The 25717-nt window shown below is 35.9% G+C and overlaps 1 protein-coding gene across 3 annotated transcripts in view; it reads left to right on the top strand.

The window, feature by feature from the left end:
• Positions 1–25717, top strand: part of TSGA10 (testis specific 10) — a 136423-nt gene that overhangs the window by 66884 nt on the left and 43822 nt on the right. For all 3 annotated transcript variants that reach the window (XM_075563216.1, XM_075563214.1, XM_075563215.1), the window contains exons 10-15: positions 7240–7355; positions 10733–10887; positions 13222–13277; positions 17082–17250; positions 19402–19512; positions 24696–24881. In XM_075563216.1, the coding sequence (XP_075419331.1) occupies positions 7240–7355; positions 10733–10887; positions 13222–13277; positions 17082–17250; positions 19402–19512; positions 24696–24881 (793 nt within the window). The remainder of the gene's footprint in view (positions 1–7239; positions 7356–10732; positions 10888–13221; positions 13278–17081; positions 17251–19401; positions 19513–24695; positions 24882–25717) is intronic.

The following is a 25717-nucleotide window of genomic DNA, read 5'->3' as shown; positions in this document are numbered from 1 at the left end:
CAAAGTCAATCCATGTATATCTGAACCATGCAAAGTGAAGCCTGGATTGTTCATAAAAGTTACTTATAAGCTCACAAAACTCACTGCCCCCCTGAAGACTGCATCTCAGGGGACAGCAAAGAAGCTACAGCTTGGGGAGAGGGGCACATCCATTTCTCAGCAAAATAGTTTACATTTCATTTACCATAGGATATTAACCATGAAGTCCTTTTATAATGTACAATCCTAATTGCTGGCTTTTCCCCTCCACAACTCAGCATGTAGATAGATGTACATCATCTCCAGTGAGCAAGCACATTCCATCTCCCTAAGTGTGTCAGTGACTGGCCATTGCGCCTGTGTTATTCCATTCATGCACATATGCAAAGTCTGCTGTGTTGTTGCCTCCTAGTCTCTCAGTGATAAGCCTACATGAAAATTTGTTTTTAACACATAATTGAAAGAGATGCAACAAAGGTGCAAATGCAATAAAGAAACAGATAAGGATAGCCCTAAAAATGAAATTTGAATTGAACATAGGTGGAATTTTAGAAGAAAGTTGACTGGAAATGTTGAGACTGCCACCATTCAAGAGGCGTTAGGTATGTAGACAGAGGAACTCAGTATAGGCAAAATTACCAACATATCTGAGCAAGATGACACTGTTGAAAAGTATGCTGGCTTCCATGGAAATGACACACACAAAAACCCCAAACCCCAAATTCCTTCACTTTAAAAAAAAAACATTTTATTAGGGACTCATACAACTCTTATCACAATCCATACATATACAATTGTGTAAAGCACATCCATACATTCCCTGCCCCAATCATTCTCAAAGCATTTGCTCCCCACTTAAGCCCTTTGCATCAGGTCCTCTCCCCCCCCCCCACACTCTTGGAGACATTTCATGACATTGAGAGTACAAAGACTATAACAGTTGGTTCTAACTTCAAAAGGTGTTTGGCAATTTGCCAAGAGAGAATAGATTATTCTACTCATTTTTTCTTTCTTTTTTTTTTTAACAAATGAAACTTTAATTCTGAATTTATCTAATGGTTTAAATAACAGGACACTAATACATCATAGTTTTATGATTTTCTAAATTTCCCTATACATGCACAGCTAACCTGAAAGTCTTAGTGTTCTATGTAAAAATTAAGGGTCATTGTATAATCATTTCTCATTAATTATATTTTTAGTGATTTTCTCATTAATTATTAAGAGCGCTCTGCATTGACAGCTCACAGTCCTTTCACAGTCCTAATTACAGTCCAGTACTATGATTGCAAGGGCTGGCTATACATACACGGATTCCTATAGTTCACGCTTCTATATTCTACTTCTTTCAATATAGTGTTTTTGAATTATTCATGTTTAATGTTAATCAATAGCTAATTTTTAAAAATCTGAGTAATAGCCTATAGTATGAATAAATCACAATTTGTTTCTTCACTCTCTGTTAATAAATATTTGGGCTAGTGTCCATTGTCTTATTGTAAGGAGTGAGAGTACTATAAAATTCTTACAAGTCTTTTGTGAACATAGGTCTTCATTCTCTTGAGTAAGCAAACAGGAGTATTATTGCTGGGCTGTGTGACTATCCTGTGTTTATACAAAGTATAAAACAGTTCCCCCACAGTGATGTGCATCCAGCAATATTTTTATCTAGCTCTTCTTAACAGAAATATCCATCGTATGTAATGAAACATCACTGCTAAAATGTATCCTGAGTTTCCCTGGTGGCACAGTGGTTTATATGCTGGGCTGATAATCATAAGGTCAGGAATTGGAAGCCACCAGCTGCTCCAGTGGAGAGAGATGAGTTTTCTACTCTTGGAAAAATTTACCTCTGCAGAAACTCGTGGTGTGAGTGGCATTTTGGGAATGTATTTTGAATAGTACTAGCTCTACTACTTTTGAGAAAATACTTGCTCGGTTCATTTTTAATTCTCTCATTAAACTCCTATTTAGAAAGACTGAGAATTTCAGTGGCTCCACATCTGTAGCTACATTTGACATTGTCATTCTCTTTTAGCCATTTTCTTGGATGTGAAGTGGTATTTCTTTGTAGCTTTTAATTTTCATCTCCCTGATGGCTAAAGATGTTTAGTGCTTTTTGTTGGGTGGGTGCTTATTGACCATTGTATATTTTTGTAAAGTGTTTTTCAATTCTTTTCCTGGTTCTTTATTTAGTCATCTTTTATATTTGTAAGTATTTATAAATCATAGATAAAAGGCCTTTGTTAGAAATATATGTTAATAAATGAAAAAATTCCCCTAGTTTGTGGTTGCTTGCTTATTTTATATTTTTGATTGAAGTCAAGTTAATTTTTTAATGGTTTGTGCCTTTAATTTTTGTTAAAGCTGAGGCTTTGAAAATAGTATATATTCTAGAAGTTCTGCATTTCCAGGTGTTACTTTATGATCCGTCTTGAACCATTTGTGTGTGTGTGTGTGTGTGTTAAGTGTGGACAAAGTCAGGGTTCACTTTTTTCCCATGGGAATGTTCAGTTCGAGAAATACCTATAAAAATACTTTTCTTTCCTGTTCAATTTACTTAACACCTTTGTTGAAATTGAGTCTAATATGTATGGGTCTGTTTCTAGAATGCCTATGCTATTCTGTTGACATGTCTCAATATACCAGTACCAAGGAACCCTAATGGTATTATGGGCAATCACTTGAGTGCTAACCAAAAGGTTGCCATTGGACCCACCCAGTGGCTCTGCAGGGGGATGGCCTTTGTGATCTATTGCAAAGTGATATACTCTTTGTTGCTGTCAAGAAAGTCCCCTGTGGGTCTGTTCTATTCTGTCACATAGTGTCACTATGAGTCCCAGGTCATTTGACAGCAACAACCAACAATACATTGTTTTGATTTCTGTAGCAGTATAGTAAGTCTTGGGAACTTCCTCCTGAATTTCATCATGATTTTATTGTCCAAGACTGAATATCAGAGTCACCTGGAGACATCTTAAAAAAAAAAACCCAAACAAAAAACAAACACTGTCATTGAGTTGCTGCCGACTCATAGTGACCCCATAGGACAGGGTAGAACTGTGGCTGTGAGTTTCCGAGACTGTCACTCTTTAAGGGAGTAGAAAGCTCTGTCTTTCTCCAAGGATGGCTGGTGGTAATCACTGTCACCAGGCTCCTCAGAAACATTAGGCTCAGGTTTATTGAAATGGCATAAGTCTTTAGCGTTCATATTTTCATAGAACTTGGGAAACAAGACATTCCTATAACTTCTTCAATTTGAGAGTCTCACTTTGCTGAATCACTTTTCAGTTCAGAATTATTTCTCCAAATACAAGGGGGCTTCAAATAGTTGATGGAAAATTGAATTTAAAAAGATAATGGATGTTTTTCCCCTCCAGGAACTTTTTAAAGCCATTTTGTAGCATTCCTTATCTTCATCAAGAACATTAATAGTGCAGAATTTCTTGTGAAAATGCATCACAATTGTGTCAGATTTTTCATGTTGATGACATCCATTTTGCAAGTTTTGATGATAGGGCTTTATTGACCTTTCAAGAGGGGATATATATATATATATATATATATATATATATATATATATATATATATAAAAACAAGGACTCACTGTCCTTTCTCTGATGGTCTTTCAATGGTGTCTGGTTTAAGATATCTAGCCATTGGAGTTGACTTGCTGTGCCACCAGGAATTTCAAGTTTACTCATGTTCAGGCAGTGTCAATTACAATACAATTGCTGCCTGGTTGACAATGATAAAATGGTAAGGTGTTTCCTAATTTTGAGGATGTTAAAATGAGAAAAAAGTGAAATATGGCATTAATGTACAATTTTGAGATAGATAATGTAAATGTTTTACTTATAAATGGTGTATAAAGCACATTGTGAATAAAAAAGAAAGATTTAAAATAAAATATATCCAAAAGGATGATAGTGCATAGTTACTATCATACTACACAGAATTTAAGAAGAATGACATTGATATAGCTAAAGAGGCACCATCAAGAATGAATGATAAAAAGAATGCCATTAAGAGTGGATATCAATATAGCTCTGGAGTATATATGGAAAATTGAAAGTTATATGAAGAAATGAAAAATTGTTCACAGTACATTTTGAGTTATTTATGGAAAATGACAAACACATAAAGGTAGGGAAAAATCCTATAATGAGCTTCTATAAACTCATCTTCCAGCTTCTATAATTAACAACTTTCTATCAATTCTATTTCATCTAAAATCCCATCCATTTCTCTCCCTCCATTGGATTATTTCAAAGACACAATCATAATATATAGATTATTTAAAAAAATAACTTTATTAAGATATAATTCACCCTCAGTATATTCATAGATACATGTAATTGTCACTTCAAAAAGAAATTCTGTACCCTTATTGCCCCCACAACCCCTGTATTATAAAGTTTGGATTTTTGTGTGTGTCATCGTTTGCTTAGCACCATATTGTCCATGTCCATCCACATTTTAATGTATATTAGCCTTATTGTATTCTGGTCATTTGGGGTATTATATTGAATCTCTAGGTCTCCTCTGACACCCATCTCTCCCCCTCCTCCTGCTGCTTCTTTGTCCTTGGGTAAATGCTGCCCTTTGAGCCCCAAAGTTGAGTAGTCCAAGGAGTGTGTACCTCATTAGTACTGTTGTTCCCTTTACAGTCCTGTCTATTATTTGGCTAAAAAGTCAGTCACAGGGTTGAATTTTGTTCTAGGCTGGATGGGTAACTGTAGGCCGTCGTCTCAGAGAAAGAAATACTTTCTGACCAACTTCTCTTCCATGATTTTGAGTTTTGTTTCAAGTAATGTCATTCTTTTGACTGTTTTCTCGAATTATTGCAAAATATTGGATAGGCTCTTACCCATGTCCACTTGTATGCCTTTACTAATTGGATCAACAGTATTAGGATTTTAATTTTTAAAAGAAGTAGGCTCTCCATAAGAAACAGAGCATCTAAGACCTGTCCAAGGATTAGTTATGAATGATGAGAGAATAAGGGAATAGGACCTTAGTTTTCACGTCTCCTACAAACTGGACAGAAGAATTTTATGAAGGCCCAAACTAAGCTTATGACAACTGTCTAATAGGTAGTCTGACCAAAGCCTTTCTTGAGCTTTGGTAGGATAACCTTCTAAATATATCTTTGAAGAGTGTCTGAAGCCTGTTTTTGGATAGATAAGTTGCAATAGTTTTCAAAAGAAGCTACCAACTATATTTTTGAAGTTTCTAGTTCTTAAATATCTGTTTTAGTGGTAAGTTTATTGATCAGTGAACTAAGTATGTAATTTGGCAACTCCCTATCGTGCATGATATTTTTCAGTTTCCTTTTGCTTTTAAGTGGAACTCTGCATTCTCTTCTTGGAAAGTGTTTGACTCGAAAGCAGTCTAATTGCATAAGCCATATAACATGCCTTTTTTCAGTATTCATTCAACATCATATTATTACAATCATTATAATTTTGCTTCTTATTTAAAAATGTGTTTTCATGAAGTACTGTTTCATGAGAAAAAGAAAAAAGAATGAAAAAAAATAGACTGTCACACCTTTGGGGGATAGTCTTCGGTTGGGCTGCAGTAGAATTTCATTACATTCTCAAATATTGTCTTGTGAAACATTAACTATGCCATTCTCTAGGCAGTGGTTATTAGTTTTACCAGATGCAACATTTTGCCACAACCCTGCCTGGTGTCCAGGATGATGGTCTCCATGGTCCAGAAAAAATCTTTCACCAAAAGTTGAATCAGCTTCTGTATTACATCTACCCCTTTCTCTCTCCTTTCCCTTTGACACTATTAATCAGTTCATCTTAGCCTTGGCTGTACCTTCAGTGTCATTTACACTCTTTTTAAATATTTTATCCTTTTCCTGCTCTATACTTTATCCTGGATTCCCTACCCTCCCTACCCACCCCCAACTTTCCCTTTTCTTCACTAATTTCTTTTTCAGGAATGTCCAATTTGCTGTTAAACCCTTCAGTTGAATTATTAATGTTGTATTTCTCTCTTTTTTCTTTTACATTTTTAGAATTGATAGTTGATTTTTTTTATTATTGAGATCCTTTGAGAAATTGTCAATCTTGTTTTTTTATTTTCTTAGACATATTAAGTACAGTTTTAAATTCTGTTTCTGATAACTTCACTATCTTGATTCTATATGATTCTATTTTCATTAGATGCTTCCCACTGGTCTACTTTTGTTGTCTGTTATTTCTGTAACTTTCAATTATGTGGTATCTTCTGTGTGACTAAGGAGCTCTTGTGGCACTATAGATTAGATGCTGTATTGCTAACTGCAAGGTTGGCGGTTCAAACTTACCAGCTGCTTTGTGGAAGAAAGATGACATGGTTTGTTCCCATTATAATGTTCTCTATCACAAAATGATAACGATGTCTTCAAAATGAAGCAGGTTTATAAATCCTGTGTGTAAGGGTGGTTACCAAAGCTTCTACCCTTTGTTGATGTGATTGGCCTTAATTTTCTTCTCATTTTTTGTCCCTTGGGTTCTAGAGTCTGTCAAAATTGCTGCGCAGCTTTTCAGCCTCATGTATTTTTACTTGAATATATAGATTTATTTAAGGGAAAAATAACACTCAAATCCCAGACATACCTACCAGAGCTTCTTTCTCCTCTTCTCAAATCTCTGGCAAGCAATTTTCCACTGTTTGCTTAGCTCTCTGCGGCCACTTTCCCCTCCACATTTTTATTGACTGCCAAGTCCATGAGAGCAGGACCCATGCCCAGTTAGTGCCTGGTACATACTTAGACATTTAACAAATGTTTGTGAATGAATGAAATACTGCTCATTACTGCTTTATTTGTAATGGTGAGAAAATAGAATGAACATAAATGTCTATTAATATGAGAACAGTTAAGTAAATGACTATACTTAGTAATAGAATATTTTCACCCACAAAACAATTGTTAATATTTGATAAGATGAAATAAATTAATAATTGTAGGTGAAAAAAGTCAGGACTCAATTTTTAGTGTATAGAATAACAAGCTAAAAATTTGCAGAGAAAAAAGCTAATACCAAGAGAATAATAGTAGTTTATATTCTGGTGGTGGATTGAAGACTCGCCTTTCTCCTTTATTTCCTAAAGTTCCTATAATGTGGTTTTATAGTGCAAATATTAAAAAGATAAAAATTAAGTACTAGTGTCTTTAATTTTTTAAAAATTTAAATACCCTGAAAAAATAAGCAAAATATAAAAATTCCAGAATTAGTTTTATTATTAAAATGTTTACAGACTTTTGTATGAAAACACAGAAAAAGACCTTTCTGATACTCAGCGACACCTTGCTAAGAAAAAATATGAGCTACAGCTTACTCAAGAGAAAATTATGTGTTTGGATGAAAAAATTGGTGAGTTTTCTGCTTTGATATCTTTAATAGTAAATATTTTACTTTGAATTGGGCCCATAAATGCTTAGATAGGACTTTAAATTTTTAATGAGTAAAAGTTAAATGAAGCTTCAAATTTTGTAAATTTATAATGATTAGTTTTAATCATTTAATTAGTTTTAATTATACATTTTTTGCTATAATATTGTGGATTCTCACTTGCTGTTATAATGAAACAATACAGATATGCTACTTTTGGTGGAATTTGTGCATATGCTAACTCTGAAACTAGTTGGTTTTATAGAAAAATTATTTTTATCAAGTTTTATATGTTATCAGATGACAGTGACTGCTGTGAAAATATGTTCATAATTTAATCTTCTTGTAAAGGTGAAATTTTGATCAAGCTTATAAAAGAGCCTTTTCAGAACTGAGAAAATCTATTTAGTATTTGACCTTATTGCATGAACAACTAGATGGGTGGTGGTCATATTTATTAGCTAGGTTATACTGAAAGAAAAATAAAGATGCTGGTGAAAGAAAACTTGTATTTGGATATTTTAAGCCCACATGAACATGATTAACAGTAACTATGCAAGTTTGGATCTCAGATGAAAAATCTAAGCTAAGACACTTTTAAGACACACCAGCATATAAATGATCCTTTAAAACCATGAAAATACCTAAAGACTAATAGAGAATGAGAAGATGCCCCAGGACTGAGTAGAAGAAGCCACAAAAGTATGAAGAAAGTCCAGAAGCCAAGAAAGCAAACTATTTTTAAAAGGAGGTTCTGATCAATTATCAGGTGTTTCAGAAGTGATGTAACGTGATGATTAAAAAATATTCATTGGATTTGGAAAATTGTAGGTTAGGTTAACACTGACAAAAGAAAACCAACAACAACAAACAACAAAACCCTCAGAATAGAATGCTGGAGGTGGAAGACAGCATAAGTTGAGGAAGGGGAAGTGAGGAAGTAGAGACAGGAAAGAGTAGAAATTTTTCTCAAGAAGCGTGGTTATTAAAAGTAATAGAAAAATGGAGTAGTGGCCTGAGTGAGATGTAAACTCCCAGATTCCTTTTTAAGCAATAAAATTTTATTTAAAAGTTTGATTTTTTTTTTTACCTAATGAGGATGAACTCTGATTTCAGGATACCCCAAACATGTGGGTTGTCTGAATCACCTGGAGAGTTCTAATTTATATCACTGGAGCCAAGTTGGTTAAAACAGGGATGGCTTTTGTATCTTTTCAAAGTTCCCCTGGTGATTCTGGTATCTTAGAATTACTGTTCAAGACTTGTAGGTTTCAAACATCATTCATAGAATTTCCGGGGGAGTCAGTGCTTATGAGAACACAGATTTCTGTGCCCATTCTCAGAATTTCTATGTCATTAGGTATTGGGTTGAACCTGAGAATCTTCATTTTAAAAATAGCTTTATTGGCATATACTTCACATATCATACAATTTAATCATTCAATCATATTAAGTTTATTTGTACAATCATCACTACAATCAATTTCTGAACATTTTTTAATACTCATTATTATTAGCTCTTCATTTCCCCCATCCTCCCCTGCCATGCCCTAGGCAATGATCAATCCAGTTACTATCTCCATAGACCTCCCTATCCTGGATTTCATATACAGAAAACCATAAAAACCACAAAGAGGAAGCAAGTGAACAAACAAGCAAAACCTTACAACATAGCCTGACCACACACAGAAAAATATCAAAAAGAAAGCAGAAAATATTAAAAACTGAAGCAACTTTAAAATTAGTCAAAAGGGAGATCAAATGATAAGGTATTACATTTTCATTTAACTACATCTGCCAAAATCAGCTCGCCAAAATCACACTGCTCTCTGTCTGATAGTAAGGCTACTTATGGCCCTCAACTTTGATGAGAGTGATTTCTCAGAGGCTTAATTCACGTGTGGACTCTGCAAATGGATTTTGGGCTACGACTGTCATGCATAACCTTCTGTAAACTAGGTGTTTACAATTTAAGCTCCGATATCATTCCCTCTTTCAGATTTGGGTTTTATCATTTACAATTCTTGGATCACATAGGCTGGAGAACTTCTTCCATGTGAACTTAGCTGACACCTCACAGATGGCTGCTTATTTTAAGACAAGCCTTTAAGACCTCAGACACTATTCTTTCCAATAGTCAGGTTTCTTCACCCCACTTGCTGTAGCACCCAGATCTTAAATGATTTGTGAGGGTGAGCAATGAGCTAGCAGGGCTGTATCAAGAACTAATTGTTCTTTATATTGAGCTAAAATTTCATTCAAGTCCCAAATCCATTCTTAAATCTATGGTTTGTTTGTGTCTCTGGTTCACTTTAGAGATATCATTACCATTTTATGACAGAGAACATTATAAATCATCCCGCTGGAGTATAAGGTAATTCTACTGATAGTGTCACTAATTTAGCCAATGGTATAGAATTTAAAACACTGTTGAAAAGGTGAAATGATGTGAGTAAAGGTGAATTCCAGACCACAACACATGAATTTCTGACTTATACAGACTAAACTTGTGACCGGACACTATATAAACAAGGAGGTTGGTGCTAGGGTAAAACTTTCAATCACACTCATTCACAAAGGCAGAACCATGCCTCCCAAATGAACACATGTCACAAGAAAGCAAGGAGGGCATTAAAACGGGAAATAGATGGTAGTCCTGTGCCACTATTCATTGGGTACCCTCAAAGCAAGAGATATGAACCAACATCCAATGGCTGTCAAGAATTGTTTCCAGGTGATGCTCCTGTTGCTGGCTGAAGCTCCATACTTTGAAAAGCACTGTTGTTTGTGTTGACATGGGCTTGCCAGAGCCTCAAAATTGGAATCAGACTTCCTCATAATATTTTAAAAAGGAATTTTATAAACTACATTAGAGAAATTAGAACATTAGAAGACACTTGACTCTTTAATCACATAGAGATGATTGAAATGCATATGTTATCAAGATGTGCTAATTGTCAATTTTATATACAGCAGTGATTACAGAAATTATGGGTAAAATGTCAGATATGGTTTTGGTATTCTACCGACTCCATCCACATTCCTCTTATTTCCCACTACATGTAATACAAGTAACTCTGCTTTGAGAACTTGTAATAAGAGAGCTTTCTTTTGTCATGCTAATTCACATGTATCATGAAATTATTCTTTTAACTTGTCAAGTTATTTAAGAATTTATGATTTATGTTAATTTATGTAAGTAATGTGAAAACTAATTTTATTTGAGAGAAAAACAAGATACTTTTGTTTTTAATTGTTATATATAGGAGAACTTACTTCGAAAGGTGTTTCAATTTTCTTGGCTTGGGAAATATTTTTTAATCTTGATTAAAGCAATGCCTTTATTATTACATATTTAGATAATTTTACAAGGCAAAGTATTGCTCAGCGAGAAGAAATCAGCATTCTTGGTGCAACACTCAACGATCTGGCTAAAGAAAAGGAATGCCTACAAGCATGTTTGGACAAAAAATCGGAGAACATTGCATCCCTGGGAGAGAGTTTGGCCATGAAAGTATGTTCTGAGAACTGTGTGTGTGTGTGTGTGTGTGTTTTAAATCTTGAACTTGATTCTGAATAAAATAATAGCATTTTCTCAAGACTTTTTAGAGAGTTAAACTTTAAAATTGGATTTTGAAACATTTTAAGGTCTTTATGAAGAATTGTACTTTTAAGATGAAGTGCTAATAATAAAAGGAGGTGCTTTTTAGGATTATAAACCATACTTCAAATGAAACCAAGCTATGACTTCCACAAGCACTACAAATGTGCAAATTCATTGGCTGTTATTTTAAATAGATGTTTCTATTGTCAATTTGTGATTAACATTCGCTGACAATTAGCTCAAGTGTTAAAATGTGAATCATGACAACGTAATGAAACAGACTTATTTATTTAAAAAAAAAAAAGGCAGAACTTCTAGTCCCAAGTAGTCATCCTGGAGACAATACATTTAGTCCACTAAAACTGACTTCATAATTGTTTTAAGAAGTAGGAGCACATTTTTACATCAGACTCAGCTTTTGAAAATAGACCATATGTAACTGGTGAGTAAAACTGGATCATAACCTCCCTTCTAGTTTTTTCTTAATTATTAAAAAAATTTTTAAAGGCAGAGAGCTAATTATGGTCTTGTCTAGCATTTAAAATGATTCTAAACTGTTTTCCTCTTATGAAAAGGCAGCATTATTGGAATAAGAGTTGTTTTCCATGTAAGGTTGCTCATTCATTCCACAAACATTAGCATTATGTTGGAAACTAGGGTGAATGGACCTCTTTCTAAAAGTATATGGTACAACAAGGGGAGAAAAATTTAAAGACATGTATGCACGATATGTTACTGTAGTTTGGCAGAAAAGTACCTGATTCAACCCGAGGCTCAAGTCAGGAGAGAAAGAACTAAGAAATTTCCTCAGGTAATGAACAGTGTTTATGGAGAATTGTACTCTCAAGATGAAGTTCTAGCAATAGAAGGAAATGCTTTTCAAGATTATAAACCAGATTTCCAATTAAACCAGATTATGACTTCCCAAAACACTACACTTTCAATTAGCTTGCCAGAATTTATTTTAAAGTGTATTAAATTATATTTCAAAACCATGTGTTAAGATTTCATGTTAAATGTTACTTTGTTTGGGTTTTCTTCCATTGATTTGCACTTCTTAAAGAAGTTTCCATTTTGAGCTGCCTTGGTGTTCATTATTTCAATCATACTCCAGCATTTATCACTGCTAGATGTGACTAAGTCTGCTCCATTCTACCAGGAAGCAGAATGGAAAGCTGGAACCGAATAATCCCTGGAGAGGAGCCCATAGAACTCACACGCACACAAACATGCACACACACAATCATATCTCTCAGTAGATGAAACAAAACTGGTTGGGAAGTACAGGTTTGGTTTTTCATCATGTTACTTACATATAAGCATTTGAAAATTCAAATAGCAAGGTAATTATTTAGTAAAGGAATACTTTTTCTATTTTTCAAAGAGCTAATAATTAGGTCAAAATAGCTGTGAGGTTAAATTAGTCCAGGCTCAGCCAGAGTTTTAAAGGGAGGAGTCTTGACATTAATTTTAATGGATTAAGAGCTTCCAACCCATTTCAGTCTTGACTAACTCCACTAAGTCTACAGCCTTCCTGTTACTATAGAAGGGGGAAGATGTCAACATAAGGGGCTTCGAAATGGAATTCATTTATAATGGAGTTTCCCCATGAACTTTTGAAGCCCCCTCATACTTGATCAGAGTAATTATTCATAAGAATTAAATTTAGTTATATGTGGTTCCCCCCCCCGCCGAGTTAATGACATAAACATTTGAGAGAGTGAATCAATCCTATTCCAATGCTAAACCATTGGTTTGTCTCTTAGAATAATATGGTAATAGGGGTTCTTATGTTACAGGATGACTACACAAAATATTTTCTCCTAAGTGTGTGTTGTTGCCAGGGAGAGGAGAGGGTACATGCTCTCAGATAACTGTGGTGCTGATTATACAATACCCCTTGATATTATTGAATGATTGAACTATTCAATTGTATGATATGTAAATTCTTTGCTAATAAAACTATTGGAAAAAAAGAATTCACTTTTAGAAGCTAGAACATAAAACAATTTTTGATACTAAAAATTAAAATAAAATAACCCAAAGTACTGATCTCATACAGTAATGTATAGCCTTTATTTTAATGAGAACAATCTATATTTACCCAAAGAAAAGAACATGGTATAAATTTTGGGGGGAAAAGAAAGAATTCAAACTGGAAAGGAAATTTTGTCTTTGCTCAGTTTTAGCATAAATAACACAGTTAAAATAACTTTTTATTTAATACTTATATTATTTTTCAAGGAAAAGACCATTTCAGGCATGAAGAATATCATTGCTGAGATGGAGCAGGCATCAAGGTAAAATATTCATTCACCAAACATTTGAACACTACTCAGGGGCCAAGTACCATTTGAGGTACAAAGATAGTAAGAAAAAGTGTTGTTCACTGTTACATAAATAAACAATTACAATGCATAGTAGTAACTCGGTAATTTTTGAGATGATGGAGAATCTCTGTATCATCAATCAGAATAAGACCATGGGCTGTTTATATTGAAGCTGGAGAAAATTAAAACAAATCCAGGAGTACCAAAGTACAACTTTGAGTAGATCCCACCTGAATTTTGAGACCATCTTAAGAATGATATGATGTACTGAACACTAATCACCAGAATTGTGACGTGACAGTAAGGATGTCAGGACAACTCTGAAACATTCTCTTAAATGAAGAGTATCTAAAATGAAAGGAAGAAATGATGAAGCAAAAGAGCTAAACAGAACTTGGAGAGACAAAATAAAGTATTAGAATTAAATACAAAAGATCTGACATTAGAAAAGCAAAAGAGCACAACATTCTTGGCATTTCTCAAGTTGAAAAGAATTGAAGAAAAAAAATCCCAGACTCAAATCACCATATCAAAGGATTCTATGGGCAAAAACTTGAGTGATAGTGGAAGCAACAAAAGAATAGGAAAAAGAACTGGTTGATACTCAGTCATTTCAAGAGGTAGCCTATGATCAAGATCCAATAGTATTGAAAGGAGAAGTCCAAGCTACCCATTGGTGAAAAATAAGGCTCAGGAAGCAGCAGTAAAGAAATCAAACAATATATTACATTGGGCAATTGTGCTGCATAAGACCTCTAATATGTTGAAGGGCAAGGGGATCATTTTGATCTCCTTTGAGGGATCAAATGTCCCCTTTGAGGACTAAGATGCATGCATCTAACCCAAGCCATGGTATTTTCAATTGCCTTATATGCATGTGAAAGCTAGACAAAAACCGGGAAGACTGAAGAAAACTGATACATTTAACTTGTAGTATTGGTGAAGAATACTGGAAATAGTGTGGGCTTCTAGAAGAACAAACCAATCTGTCTTGGAAGAAGTACAGCCAGAATTGTTTCATGTACTTTGGACATGTTATCAGGAGAGTCAAGACATCATGCTTGATAAAGTAGGTCAGTGAAAAAGTGGGAGACCTTCAATGAGATACATTGATACAGTGGTGGCAACAATAGGTTCAATCGTATTCATTGCGAGGATGGCACAGAACCAGGCAATACTTCATTCTGTTACAGTCATTACAAGTTCGAACTGACTCAATAGCACCTAACAATGGATAGAAAATCAATTAGGATGGATAGAAAATCAATTAGGATGTCTCAACCAATGTATGCATTGGTGGAAGTGTGCTCACTTGTGTATGCAAAGAAATTTGGATGACAGCTATCTAGCCAACTGATTGGAGGAGATTCATGTTTGTGCCCATTACAAAGGAAGATGATTCAGCAGTATGTGGAAATTATCTAAGTGTGTCATTATTGTTACATGCAAGTAAGATTTTGCTGAAGATATTTACCAAACAGTTGCAGCAGCAATGCATTGACAGGGAACTGTCAGAAATGCTAGTCAGATTCAGAAGAGAAACTGGAATGAGCATTATTATTGCTGATATCAGATTGCAGATTGATCTTGGCTGAAAGCAGGAATCCCACAAAGATGTTTACCTGTAGTTTTAATTATGCAAAGGCATTCAACTATATGGATCTTAACAAAATATGGGTAACATTGTAAGAAAGGGAATTCTAGAACACTTAAATTATGCTCAAACAACCTGTACATAGACTAAGAGGCAGTTGTTCAAACACAACAAGGGGATGCTGAGTGGTTTGAAATCATGAAAAGTATGCATCAGGGTGTATCCTTAATTAATTTATTCAATCTGTATGTGAGCAAATAATCCAAGAAACCAGACTATCTGAAGAGGAATGGAGCATCAGGATCAGAAGAAGATTTATTAACAATTTAGAAAATGCAGATGACACACCCTTGCTTGCTGATAGTCAAGACGACTTAAAGAGAAGTAATGGCTGATGAAAAGCAAAGATCGAAGACTTCAATGTAAATTACACTTGAATATAAAAGCACAAAATCATTGCAACCAGACTAATAAGAAACATCATGATAACAGAAAACCCTGCAGTTGTTAAGCATTTCATTTTACTTGGAACCACAGTCAACATTCTTGGAAATAGCAGTCAAGAAATCAATAGTATATTGCACTGGTAAAATCTTCAGCAAAAGACCTCTGTCAAAGTATTTAAAAACAAAATGTCACTTTGAGGACTAAGGCATGCCTGACCTACACTATGGCATTTCCAGTCACCTCATGTGCCTGTGAAAACTGGGCGACTAGGAAGACCAAAGCAAACGTAATGCCCGTGAATGATGGTGACGGTGAAGGATATGGAATAGACTGCGGGCTATGAAAACAATGAATGGACCCATCTTGGAAGAAGCACAGACAGAATGCTCCTCTCACACTGGATTTGTTATCAGCAGGTGCCCTCCCTTGGAGAAGCGCATCTTGCTTGGTAAAGTAGCGTGCCAGCCAGAAAGGAAGACCTCATATGAGATGAATTGACACAATGGCTCCAACAATGGGCTCAAACATGTCAATGATTGTGAAAATAGTAGAGGACCGAGTGGTGTTTCATTCTGTTGTGCATAGGGTCGCTATGAGTTGGAACTGACTGGACAGCACCTAACAGCAGCAACCATAACATTTGAAGAAGGCCTAACGTAACAGAGGAGCTGGTGTTTGCCAAATAAGGAGGGTAGGTATGGTTATTTCAGGTAGAAAAAATAGCAGGAATCAAAGACCACAGATCATATTAAAGAGCCTCTTGAACTACAAGTAGGTGAGTGCTGCTGGAAACCAAAACGGAGAAGGGAAGGGAGAATGTCTGAACAGATAGGCAGAGACCTCCTGTCTTATGGACAAAACGGTTTGCAACCTTCTCAGATAAAAGCAGATTTGGGGGAATTTGAAGATATTTCTGTTAGGAAGATTACTCAGGAAGAAGAGGTAGTGAGAGAATGGGGCTATGGTGGGGACTGGGGGAGGAGAGGACAAGTGAAGTGCTTATGAGGGATATAATTTAAGAAAGTATATGGTTTATATCTCGAGTTAAATATTGTACATGATGAGAAAATGAGAAGAATTTATTTATGAAATTTGAAGGGCCTTTGAAACTTTCAAAGAGATGTTTCTAGTATACAGTTAAAATATATGTCTGTAGAGCAGACCAAAGGCCATTTGGATATTTATAACATCCTTTGCAGGCCACACTAACCAGACATTTAAATAACTCACCAGTTATGTGATGGCTGGAACGGCTTCTCTTTGGTGAGGCGTGTAATGTTAGCTGGCATGGATGATTTTGAGGGCCATATATGACCCGCAGGAGGGACATTCCTCAGCTATAGGTAATAAAAATGCAAGCTGCAGATAATGACTTTGGAGTTTTCTGGGGATAAATGGGGTTAGAAGCCATGGATATGAGGATGATAGAGTGAGGACAATTAGTAGGCTAAGGGTTGAGCCGTTTTATGAGAACCGAGAAAGAGGAACTGTTTGACCTAGAAAACTGCCATAGCAGTTAGAAGCAGGAGAAAGGCCTTTCTTGAAATGCTTAGCAAAACGCTGACTTTATATAGTTAAATGATAATAAAACTCTTTCTTTTGCAATACTGATTCCTGCAAATTGAATGCATCAGACTTTCAATGTATTCACATCCATCTTCTCTACTGTGAGAATTTGTTACTCTGTTTCAGTAAAATATCTCTTCTTATGTACTGTTTGATTTGTGGAATAGACAGTCTACAGAAGCCCTGATTATGTGTGAACAAGACATTTCCAGAATGCGCCGACAACTGGATGAAACAAATGATGAGCTGGCTCAGATTGCCAGAGAAAGAGATATCTTGGCTCATGAGAATGACAATCTCCAAGAACAGTTCGCTAAAGCTAAACAAGAAAACCAGGTATGCTTCTCCTCAAATCTTTTTCTCCAAGGGGCAAAAGATATAAATATCGATAGAGATACAGTTCTTCAGAGGCACAACCTTCATTTCAGTTTGTAGAATAGCCCAGGCATTAGAACACTGTCATTTTTTATTACCTTTGCAACAAAGAATATTCCATCATTTCTAAGCAAAAATTTCAGCCATAGAATGTCAAACATTAAAGAAAAGAGAACAGATCATAAAGAGCATTGTATTTCACTTTACAAAGGATAATGAAGGATATATATTTGGATATGCCAACTTATGAGAATAAAAAGTTTGGATATGCTTTTAAGAAAGGGGGCAGGTGCATTTGATGATGTTGTTAGTCCAGTGGGCAGAGTAGAACTGCACCATGGGATTTCCAAGTTTGTGCCTTATGAGAGCAGGATCAACAGGCCTGGCTTCCCAAGTGCTTCTGGGTGGGTTCAAACTGCCAACCTTTTGCTTAGCCATGTGCGTAGCCATTTGTGCCACCCAGAACTTCCAGAGGCATTTGATAGACTAAGTATTATTCTGTTTAAGTAAAATAGATATATTGACTATATCACTATTTTTGTCTTCTGGTACTGTGATTTTTTAAAATGAAAGTTTCATTTGTAATTACTTCCTCTCTAAACAATATATTTAAGCTCTTATTTCCAATATTATTATTTTAACTTAATCATTTAAAATTTCAATTAGGAAGCCCCCATTTGCCTAATTATTCAATTCAAAAATATTTTCCCCACTTTGGTACCATTCTGAATGCTCAAAGTATGTCCTAAAAGGCCTAAAATTTATACAATAATATTTTAAAAGCAAAAAAGTTTTAATTTACATAAATAATTATTTAGATGCAAATTGAATTTTTAAAATCTGAACTTTTAAAGTGCATTAAAAGTTAAAGAATGCTTAAGTCATGGAACTGAAAAAGGACATAATATATAAACAAAAAGAATTTGGGGGAAAAAAGAGCTTTAGTTAGCAATACAGTCTTGGCTTATTAATTGTAACAATATGTATATATAAAAGACACACACATATGTAAGCCTTGTTGAGGTCATAGACCCAGAGGTAGAAGAAGTATCTAATTTGTAGATGGTAAATCAAGAACCCATATTATGTAAGCTTTGATATAAAAAACCCTTAAGAAATTTCATCATCAGGTTTGAACAAGCTGAGATTTTGAGGTATGTGTGCTATTTTATATTAATTTTTTAAAATTTAATATAGATTAGGAGCTCTGGTGGCATAGTGACTTCGCGTTGAGCTGAGATCCTCAAGGTCAGCAGTTCAAAACCACGTGAGAAAAACGGGGTTTTCTACTCGCATGAAGAGTTACAGTTTCGGAAACTTGGGGCAGTCCGATAGGGTTGTTATGAGTTGGCATTGACTCATGTCAGAGAGAAGTGAGTGAGAGAATATAGATGAACATTTTCTTGTTATCATAAATTATTCAGAATATTTCTCATAGATGATGATCCATTATATAAGTATTCTGTTTTTGACCACATAATTCACTTAATGTGAATATTTCTAATTTGTTACTTTAGTAAGTAATGCTTTATGGGCATTTTTAAAATTAAATTTTACTGTTTTCATCTCAATTGAATAAAGCGTATGACTTTTTAATTAATTTTGAAAACATTTGAAGAATATTTTCAAATATTAGGGCTCCCCATAAGTCCATCTTCCATCTTCAAAAATAACATTTTTGTCCTTTTAAAAATGAGATGTATTGACCACGAATTGCTTTTTACAGATTTGTATTTTTTTCTAGCAATAATATTAAAACACTCATTCTTTGACAGAAAGGAATGGTTTTAATCTCTGCTAATTTCATAGACAAATGAGCATGTCATTGTTTGAGCATTTCTGGGTTACTTATAAAGTAACCTTTGCCAAGTATTATCCTTTTGTGCTTCCTTTTTGTAAATTTTCTCTTTTTTTGTCCTTTGCCCGTTTATTACTAGGTGTTCTTGTGTTTTCTGTTTTTACCAGAAGTTTTGAAATACTTAACTTTATTAGTTATATTGGCTATATGTATGAAGTATAGTAACTTTTATTTACCATATTTGTTGTAAATATGATGTTTTTGACATGGGGACTTTAGATCTTTTTGTTGTCAAATCTAGCTCTTTCTTATAGGTATTATCCAAAAAATTGAATGATACTCATAATGAACTAAATGACATAAAACAGAAGGTCCAAGATACTAACTTGGAAGTTAACAAGCTGAAGAATATATTAAAGTCTGAAGTATGTATATATATTTTTTCTCTTTGTTCATAATCATGATAATAACATAATTGTTAAGTTTAACTAGATTAATTAGTAATGAACTTCACATCCACGGGAGCATGTGAATCCAATAATCTGTAGCATATTTTAGCGCTGACAGTGATTATCTATATATTTAGCATATTTCATAGTCCAAAAAGGTGACTCAAGAATCTATATCTCTTTGTGGTTCTTAGTTAACAATTTTAGACTAGTTGAATCCTCTACATGATGGAAAAACAGCCCAAACCATCATGGGCTGTGGTACACTTGAAAATAGTGGCATTTTCTGTGACAGAAGAAAGTCCACTTGGTCAAGTAGCAGATTAAAACTGATCATCCTCTTATGGGGCCATCTATTTCTTAGGACAGGAGGGCAGATGGCCCTCCTCAGAACTCCTTTATTAGTGACCATTTGACAGGCCTTGTGTGTGCCACCAGATGATTCCAAATAAATGTGGGTACAGATGTGGCAACCCTGGAATAACAGCTTGATCAAGGATGTTAGGTATGTCCATTAGGTAGTCTATTATCTAAAATAGTGTAGCTGGGGTGATTATTATCATAGTATACTGTTATCTATATAGTAGTTAAACCATTATTAGGAAAACATTTCTCCAAGCAATGTTCCTTATTTTATTAAAAATTTCATTTTATATAAATTCACAAAACATATCACAAGCATTTATTTACAGTGTGCATATAGGATTGGTAGGGATTTGGGAAATAGGAGAGTCTAATGTCCCCCTGAGTCAGTTGACTTGATGGTAGTGAGTTTAGAGGATTTTTTTTAAAAAAGGGATTCCTTTATCACAGTAGGATTTCTAGTCCCTGGGAAAGGTCATCGTGTGTGGTAAAGAAGAGGGGCATTGAAAAAGAGGAAGGGCCTCAACAAGATGGACCGACACAGTGGCTGTAACAGTGGGCTCAGACAAAAGGAACGTGAGGATGAGGGAGGACCGAGCAAGGTGCTTGGTTGTACTTCGGGTCTCTATCAGTTGGAACTGACTCGATGGCACCTAACACCACTAACAAGGACTCCTAAATTGAAACCCTTGCTTCCGGGCAGCAAGTCTTATATAGACAAAGCAGGTGCTTGCTTTTAAGGCATGAGCAATGTAATACATATCATGTGTAGGTAGAGGGTTTGGAGAGTCAGAAAGGCCTGGTTCCTCTTCTCACTGTGATTTATGCATGCTACTGGATACCTCTGAGTGTCAGTGTCTTGATCTGGAATCAGGAAGAATGACCAAGCAAATGAGACAGAATACTGAGAACATGTAGCCCAGTGAGCCGTGCATGTCTCTTCTGGAAAAGGGCAGTATATAAATACCTAGAGCATTTGGGATAGTAAGCACTCAGCCACTTTTAGGCACTTATTTTCCCAACTTGATCTGTCACATTATTTGAAATTCGACAATAGGGCTTTTAGATTACACATCGGCTCTCTCAGTTCTTATCACTTCACAATTCAACTAAATTCAGTGCTCTCCCTCGCCTGGAAAAATGCACCCCAAGTCTATTTTGATATGGAGAAGCAGTCAACAAGTGTGGCCTAAGTCATTCATTCAATAGTCAGTGTGTTAAGGTACTAGGGCAACAGGGATGAAACCGGAGAGGAAACAGAATGGTACCCCATGCAGGTGGAATAACAGCAGCAAAGGTGTAGGGGAAGAAAACAAGTCCCGTAGTTCAAATGTAGTGGGTTATACCTGGGCTGCTGACCATGAGATTATCCGTTCGAAACCACCGGCAGCTTTGAGGGGAAAGATGAGGTTTTCTACTCCTGTAAAGAGTTGCAGTCTTGGAAACCCACAGGGGCAGATCTAGCCCACCATATTGGCCACCACGAGTCAGAATGGACTCCGTGCCAATGAGTAGCTTGAGTAATGAGGGGGAGCTCAGGAGGACCTTCTTTGAACTCTTCTGGAAGCTTTCATTAGGATGTAAGCAAGGAAGTTATTTAAGAGCTACCTCTAGAGAGTGCATTCTGAAGATACTGGGGAGACTAATAGGAAGGGTAACAAAATAAGGAGAGAACAATTGAGAGGCTGTAACCACAATTCAGGCAAGAACTGCAGAGGATTCCAGCAGAGGCAATGAGGCACTCTGCCTGGGTAGAGTTTCAGGAAGCCCTTAGAAGGGCCAGCGGAAGCTGTGGGGTCCAGAGAAGGGGTAGTATGAAAAAGAGGCAAGTGGTCCTGAAAGTGGGCTTTGGAGAACACCAAAAAACATTTTCACCCTCTGTATAAGTTTGCTTTTCTGTGTATAAGTTTGGTTCCACTGTGTTCTGGCTGCTCTGAGGAGATACTAAAACAGCTCAATATGATTTCTGATTATCATGAGAGAAGCGAACTGGATGTTTGGAGGACAGGAGAGTTGTTATAGCAATCTTTGCATTTTTACCTAGCCCCAGATCAAATTTAATCTTTAAAGAATGGTCCATATCTTCAGGAAATCTCAGGTGTTATTGGGAATACAGTACACTCATACCAAGTCACATGAGCTCTAAGTCAATAACACAGACAAATAAGCGGTGCTTCACGTATATTGCTAACATGTTCCTAGCCGAATACATAATCTGTACATAACTATTGCTTTAGTATAATAGTGTCAAACATAGATTCTCTCATGTAGTTGGATTAGCTGAAAGTCAACCAATACTGTAGCCTATTAACCTTTTGATGGGGCAAAAGGATCGCCCACATTAGTCAATGTGCATCTGACCACTAGGTGGCAATCTTTCCTGATTTTGAACCATCCTTAATTTTAAGGATTAAATCATTGTGAGAATTTAAATCTGAACAGAAAGGTTTCTAAAGTGAGGTATTCTTTACTGAAATTTGGTCATTTTAATTCCCAACTTTCTGCAAGGGCAATGCACTGCTTATGAACAGGCAAGAGAAAAATGATCCAGTGTCATTTAAATTAATGACTGAAATTATAACTGCATTTTTTAGAGTGAGTTGGCCATACATACTGTTAAAATTTGTTTAAAATTCTTATAATGTGATTACTCAGTGTGTAACGTTTATCAAGTTGCCTTTTTTATAGATATAAAGTTGTACTTTATGCAATCAGCTCAATGACAGAGCTTTTCAGGTTGGAAAAATCTGGTTCTATAGCCTATATCCAATATATTCATGAATGTATGAGGGGGTACCCCCGCCCCCAAACGGAAAAACGCTCTGCTGGGCAGCCCTTTCGTAGTACGCATTTTCCCCACTAGGCAAGCATCAAGCAGCTTGCTCTGAGTTAGTGCACCCAGTGGCATAACCTAGGAAAGTTCTCTGGTAACAATGAATTTTTTGTTAAAAACAATTTCTCTCAAACCTCTTTTTTCGTGATGGCCGATTTAAGAGAACAGCATGTGGCTGTGAAATTTTGTTTCCTGCTCAGGAAAAGTGCCACAGAAACTGTTGTGATGTTGAACACAATTTACAAGGACAGTGCTATAGGAAAAACTCAAGTGTATAAGTAGTTTTCTTGTTTCAAAAGAAGTGAAATGTTGATTGATGACAAACCTCATTCTGGACATCTGTCAATTTTCTGAAAAGACGAAAATGTTGACAAAATTCGTGCACTTGTGCTTAAAGACTGACGACGGACCATTGAACAGATGGGGAAGTTATCTGGACTACCTTGGAGTTTGATTCAGCCGATTTTGACAAAAGACGTGGTAATGAGAAGGGTCGGCTGCGAAATTAGTGCCTTGGGTTCTGACTGACCGGCAAACAGAGCATGGAGTGGAAACATGCTGTGCTTTGAAAGAACAGCTCTGAAGTGACCAGACTTTTTTCCCCCAAAGTCATTACTGGTGGCAAGACATGGTGCTATTCTTATGCCCCAGAAACCAAACATAAGTGAAAGTAGTGGAAGACGCCATGGTCACCTCGCCCCAAAGAAGCTTGTCAAGTGAAAGCAAAGATCAAGATGATGCTCATTTGTTATTTTAATTTTTTGTGCTCATTTGTTATTTTGATGTGAGCGGGATAGTGTATTTGGAGTTCATCCTACCGGGACAGACTGTTAGTCAAGCTTTCTATTTAGAGGGTCTGTAAAGATTGCCTAACAGTGTATGACCAAAAGAAGGTCTGATTTGTGGCAGGCGTGTGACTGGTTTTGTTCCACGACAATGCACCTGTTCATGCTGTCACCTCAGTGCGCCAGTTTTTGGCAAAAACAGCATGTCTCTCTTAACCCACACACCTTACTCACCTGACTGCACTCTGTGCAGCTTCTTTTTGTTTCTATGAATGAACAGGGACATGAAAGGGCAGCGATTTGACAATGTAGAAGAGGGGAGGAAAAACATAAGGGAAGTGCTGTCAGCCATCCAAATCGATGGGTTTGAAAAATGTTTCCAAGAATGGAATCGCAGATTTGATTAAGTGTAACAGAGAGTACTTTGAAGGTGGTAAGGTTGTGTTGTAAAAAATTTTTAATACATACCTTAGGAAAAAGGAAAAATAATCCATTTTACTGGGGGGGGGGTACCCCTCATATAGGAATAGAGTTTATGGCCACAGGTTTGATATTGCACTTTTGAACAATTTTAGAAAATTTACTAGAACTGTGGGCAAAGGTAAATTATAGAACAGTTCATGGTGAAGAAAATCAAGATTAAGCTTATAAATAAAAGATAGGAACCAGACAAGAAATGTGCCAAGCCACAAAATTATGAGAAGTTGACACCCACGATAGCAAATGATCAGAAGCTCCATAACCAATGAAACTCAGAGAAGCAGCCAGGAACAAAGGAAGTACAGATAGAGAAGCTCAGGCCGGCAGAAGCACTGGAACCAGACTAGCAGTCTATAAGTACTCAAAGGAAAGGGGCAACGAACAGTTCTTCTTACCACTTCCTGCTTAGAGCACGAGTGTGAGGACATTTTCATCAATGCCCTGAAGATACAAGTAAATAACCGTACTTAAGGAGTGGGGCGACTTGAGCCAGGACAATCCTAGAGCCTACTCCTCTTCCAATTAGGAGGCGGCTGGCTTTCTAAACCAATACTACTGATGGGCTTCCTCAGTCCTGTGTTACACATATTCCTAGTGGCAAGTAAAGTCCCCATGACTTGGAAAACAATGTTTAACTTGTATCATCTGTCACACACTTCAAAGCTTTCAAAGTTAATACTTAAGTTTTGCTTTTTTAGGAATCTGAGAACCGGCAAATAATGGACCAACTCCGAAAAGCCAATGAAGATGCTGAAAACTGGGAGAATAAGGCCCGTCAAACAGAGGCAGACAATAATACCCTCAAATTGGAACTGATCACTGCAGAGGCCGAGGCTAACAGACTCAAAGAAAAAGTAGATTCCCTCAATAGAGAGGTTGAGCAAGTAAGTTTTGGCCAAGGTGCTAGTAAGTTCTGCATCATACTTAAAAAATGTTGTTTAATTTTCATAAATTAAACATGTAAACAAGCATTTATATCCATTCTATTTTTCCTTTAAACTGTTATTTACCACACAGCCAGAGTATTCTTTAGCAGTGTTCAAGACAAGGAGCTGTTTTAAACATGAAAAAGTGGTACACACACACACACACACACACACGCCCACCTTCTAGACTTAAGAAGGCTATATGGCTAATAGTTTGCCCTAGTTGCTGAATATTTCTTGATTTAAGGAGACAAACATTAGAGGTACAACTCCTCACTTGTAAAATTATTTCCTTCCTTTTAGTTGGTGGGTATAACTTCTTTGCATATGTTTATGTCTTTTCTACATAGCTACCATCCAATTTATTATCTACCATGTTGTTTGCATGCTTTAAGCATTTATTTAAATGATAGCACACTATGCATATCTATTTGCCACTTTGATTTTTCTGCTAAATATTGTAGTTTTGAGATTTATCAATATTGATACTTGATTAATATTTTAACAAAGTCTCACCATCCTCGCTTCTAAGGAGAATTCTGACTGCACTTCTTCCAAACAGATTTCTTCATTCTTATGGAAGTCCATGGTATGTATTCTTTACCAGCATCAAAATTCAGATGAATTACTTCCTCTTCAGTTATCCTTATTTATGGTCCAGCTTTTGCGTGCATGTCATAAAATATTATGGCTTGGGCCAGATGCACCTTCGTCTTCCAAGTGACATCCTTGCTTTTCAACACTGTAAAGAAGCCATGGCAGCTGATTTGCCCAATGCAATATATTATTTGATT

The sequence above is a fragment of the Tenrec ecaudatus genome, chromosome 11 (genome assembly GCF_050624435.1).
Source record: "Tenrec ecaudatus isolate mTenEca1 chromosome 11, mTenEca1.hap1, whole genome shotgun sequence".
In the NCBI taxonomy this organism is placed as follows: Eukaryota; Metazoa; Chordata; class Mammalia; order Afrosoricida; family Tenrecidae; genus Tenrec; species Tenrec ecaudatus.
The sequence above is the reverse complement of the archived record's forward strand: the minus strand, read 5'-3'. Positions and strand labels throughout refer to the sequence as shown.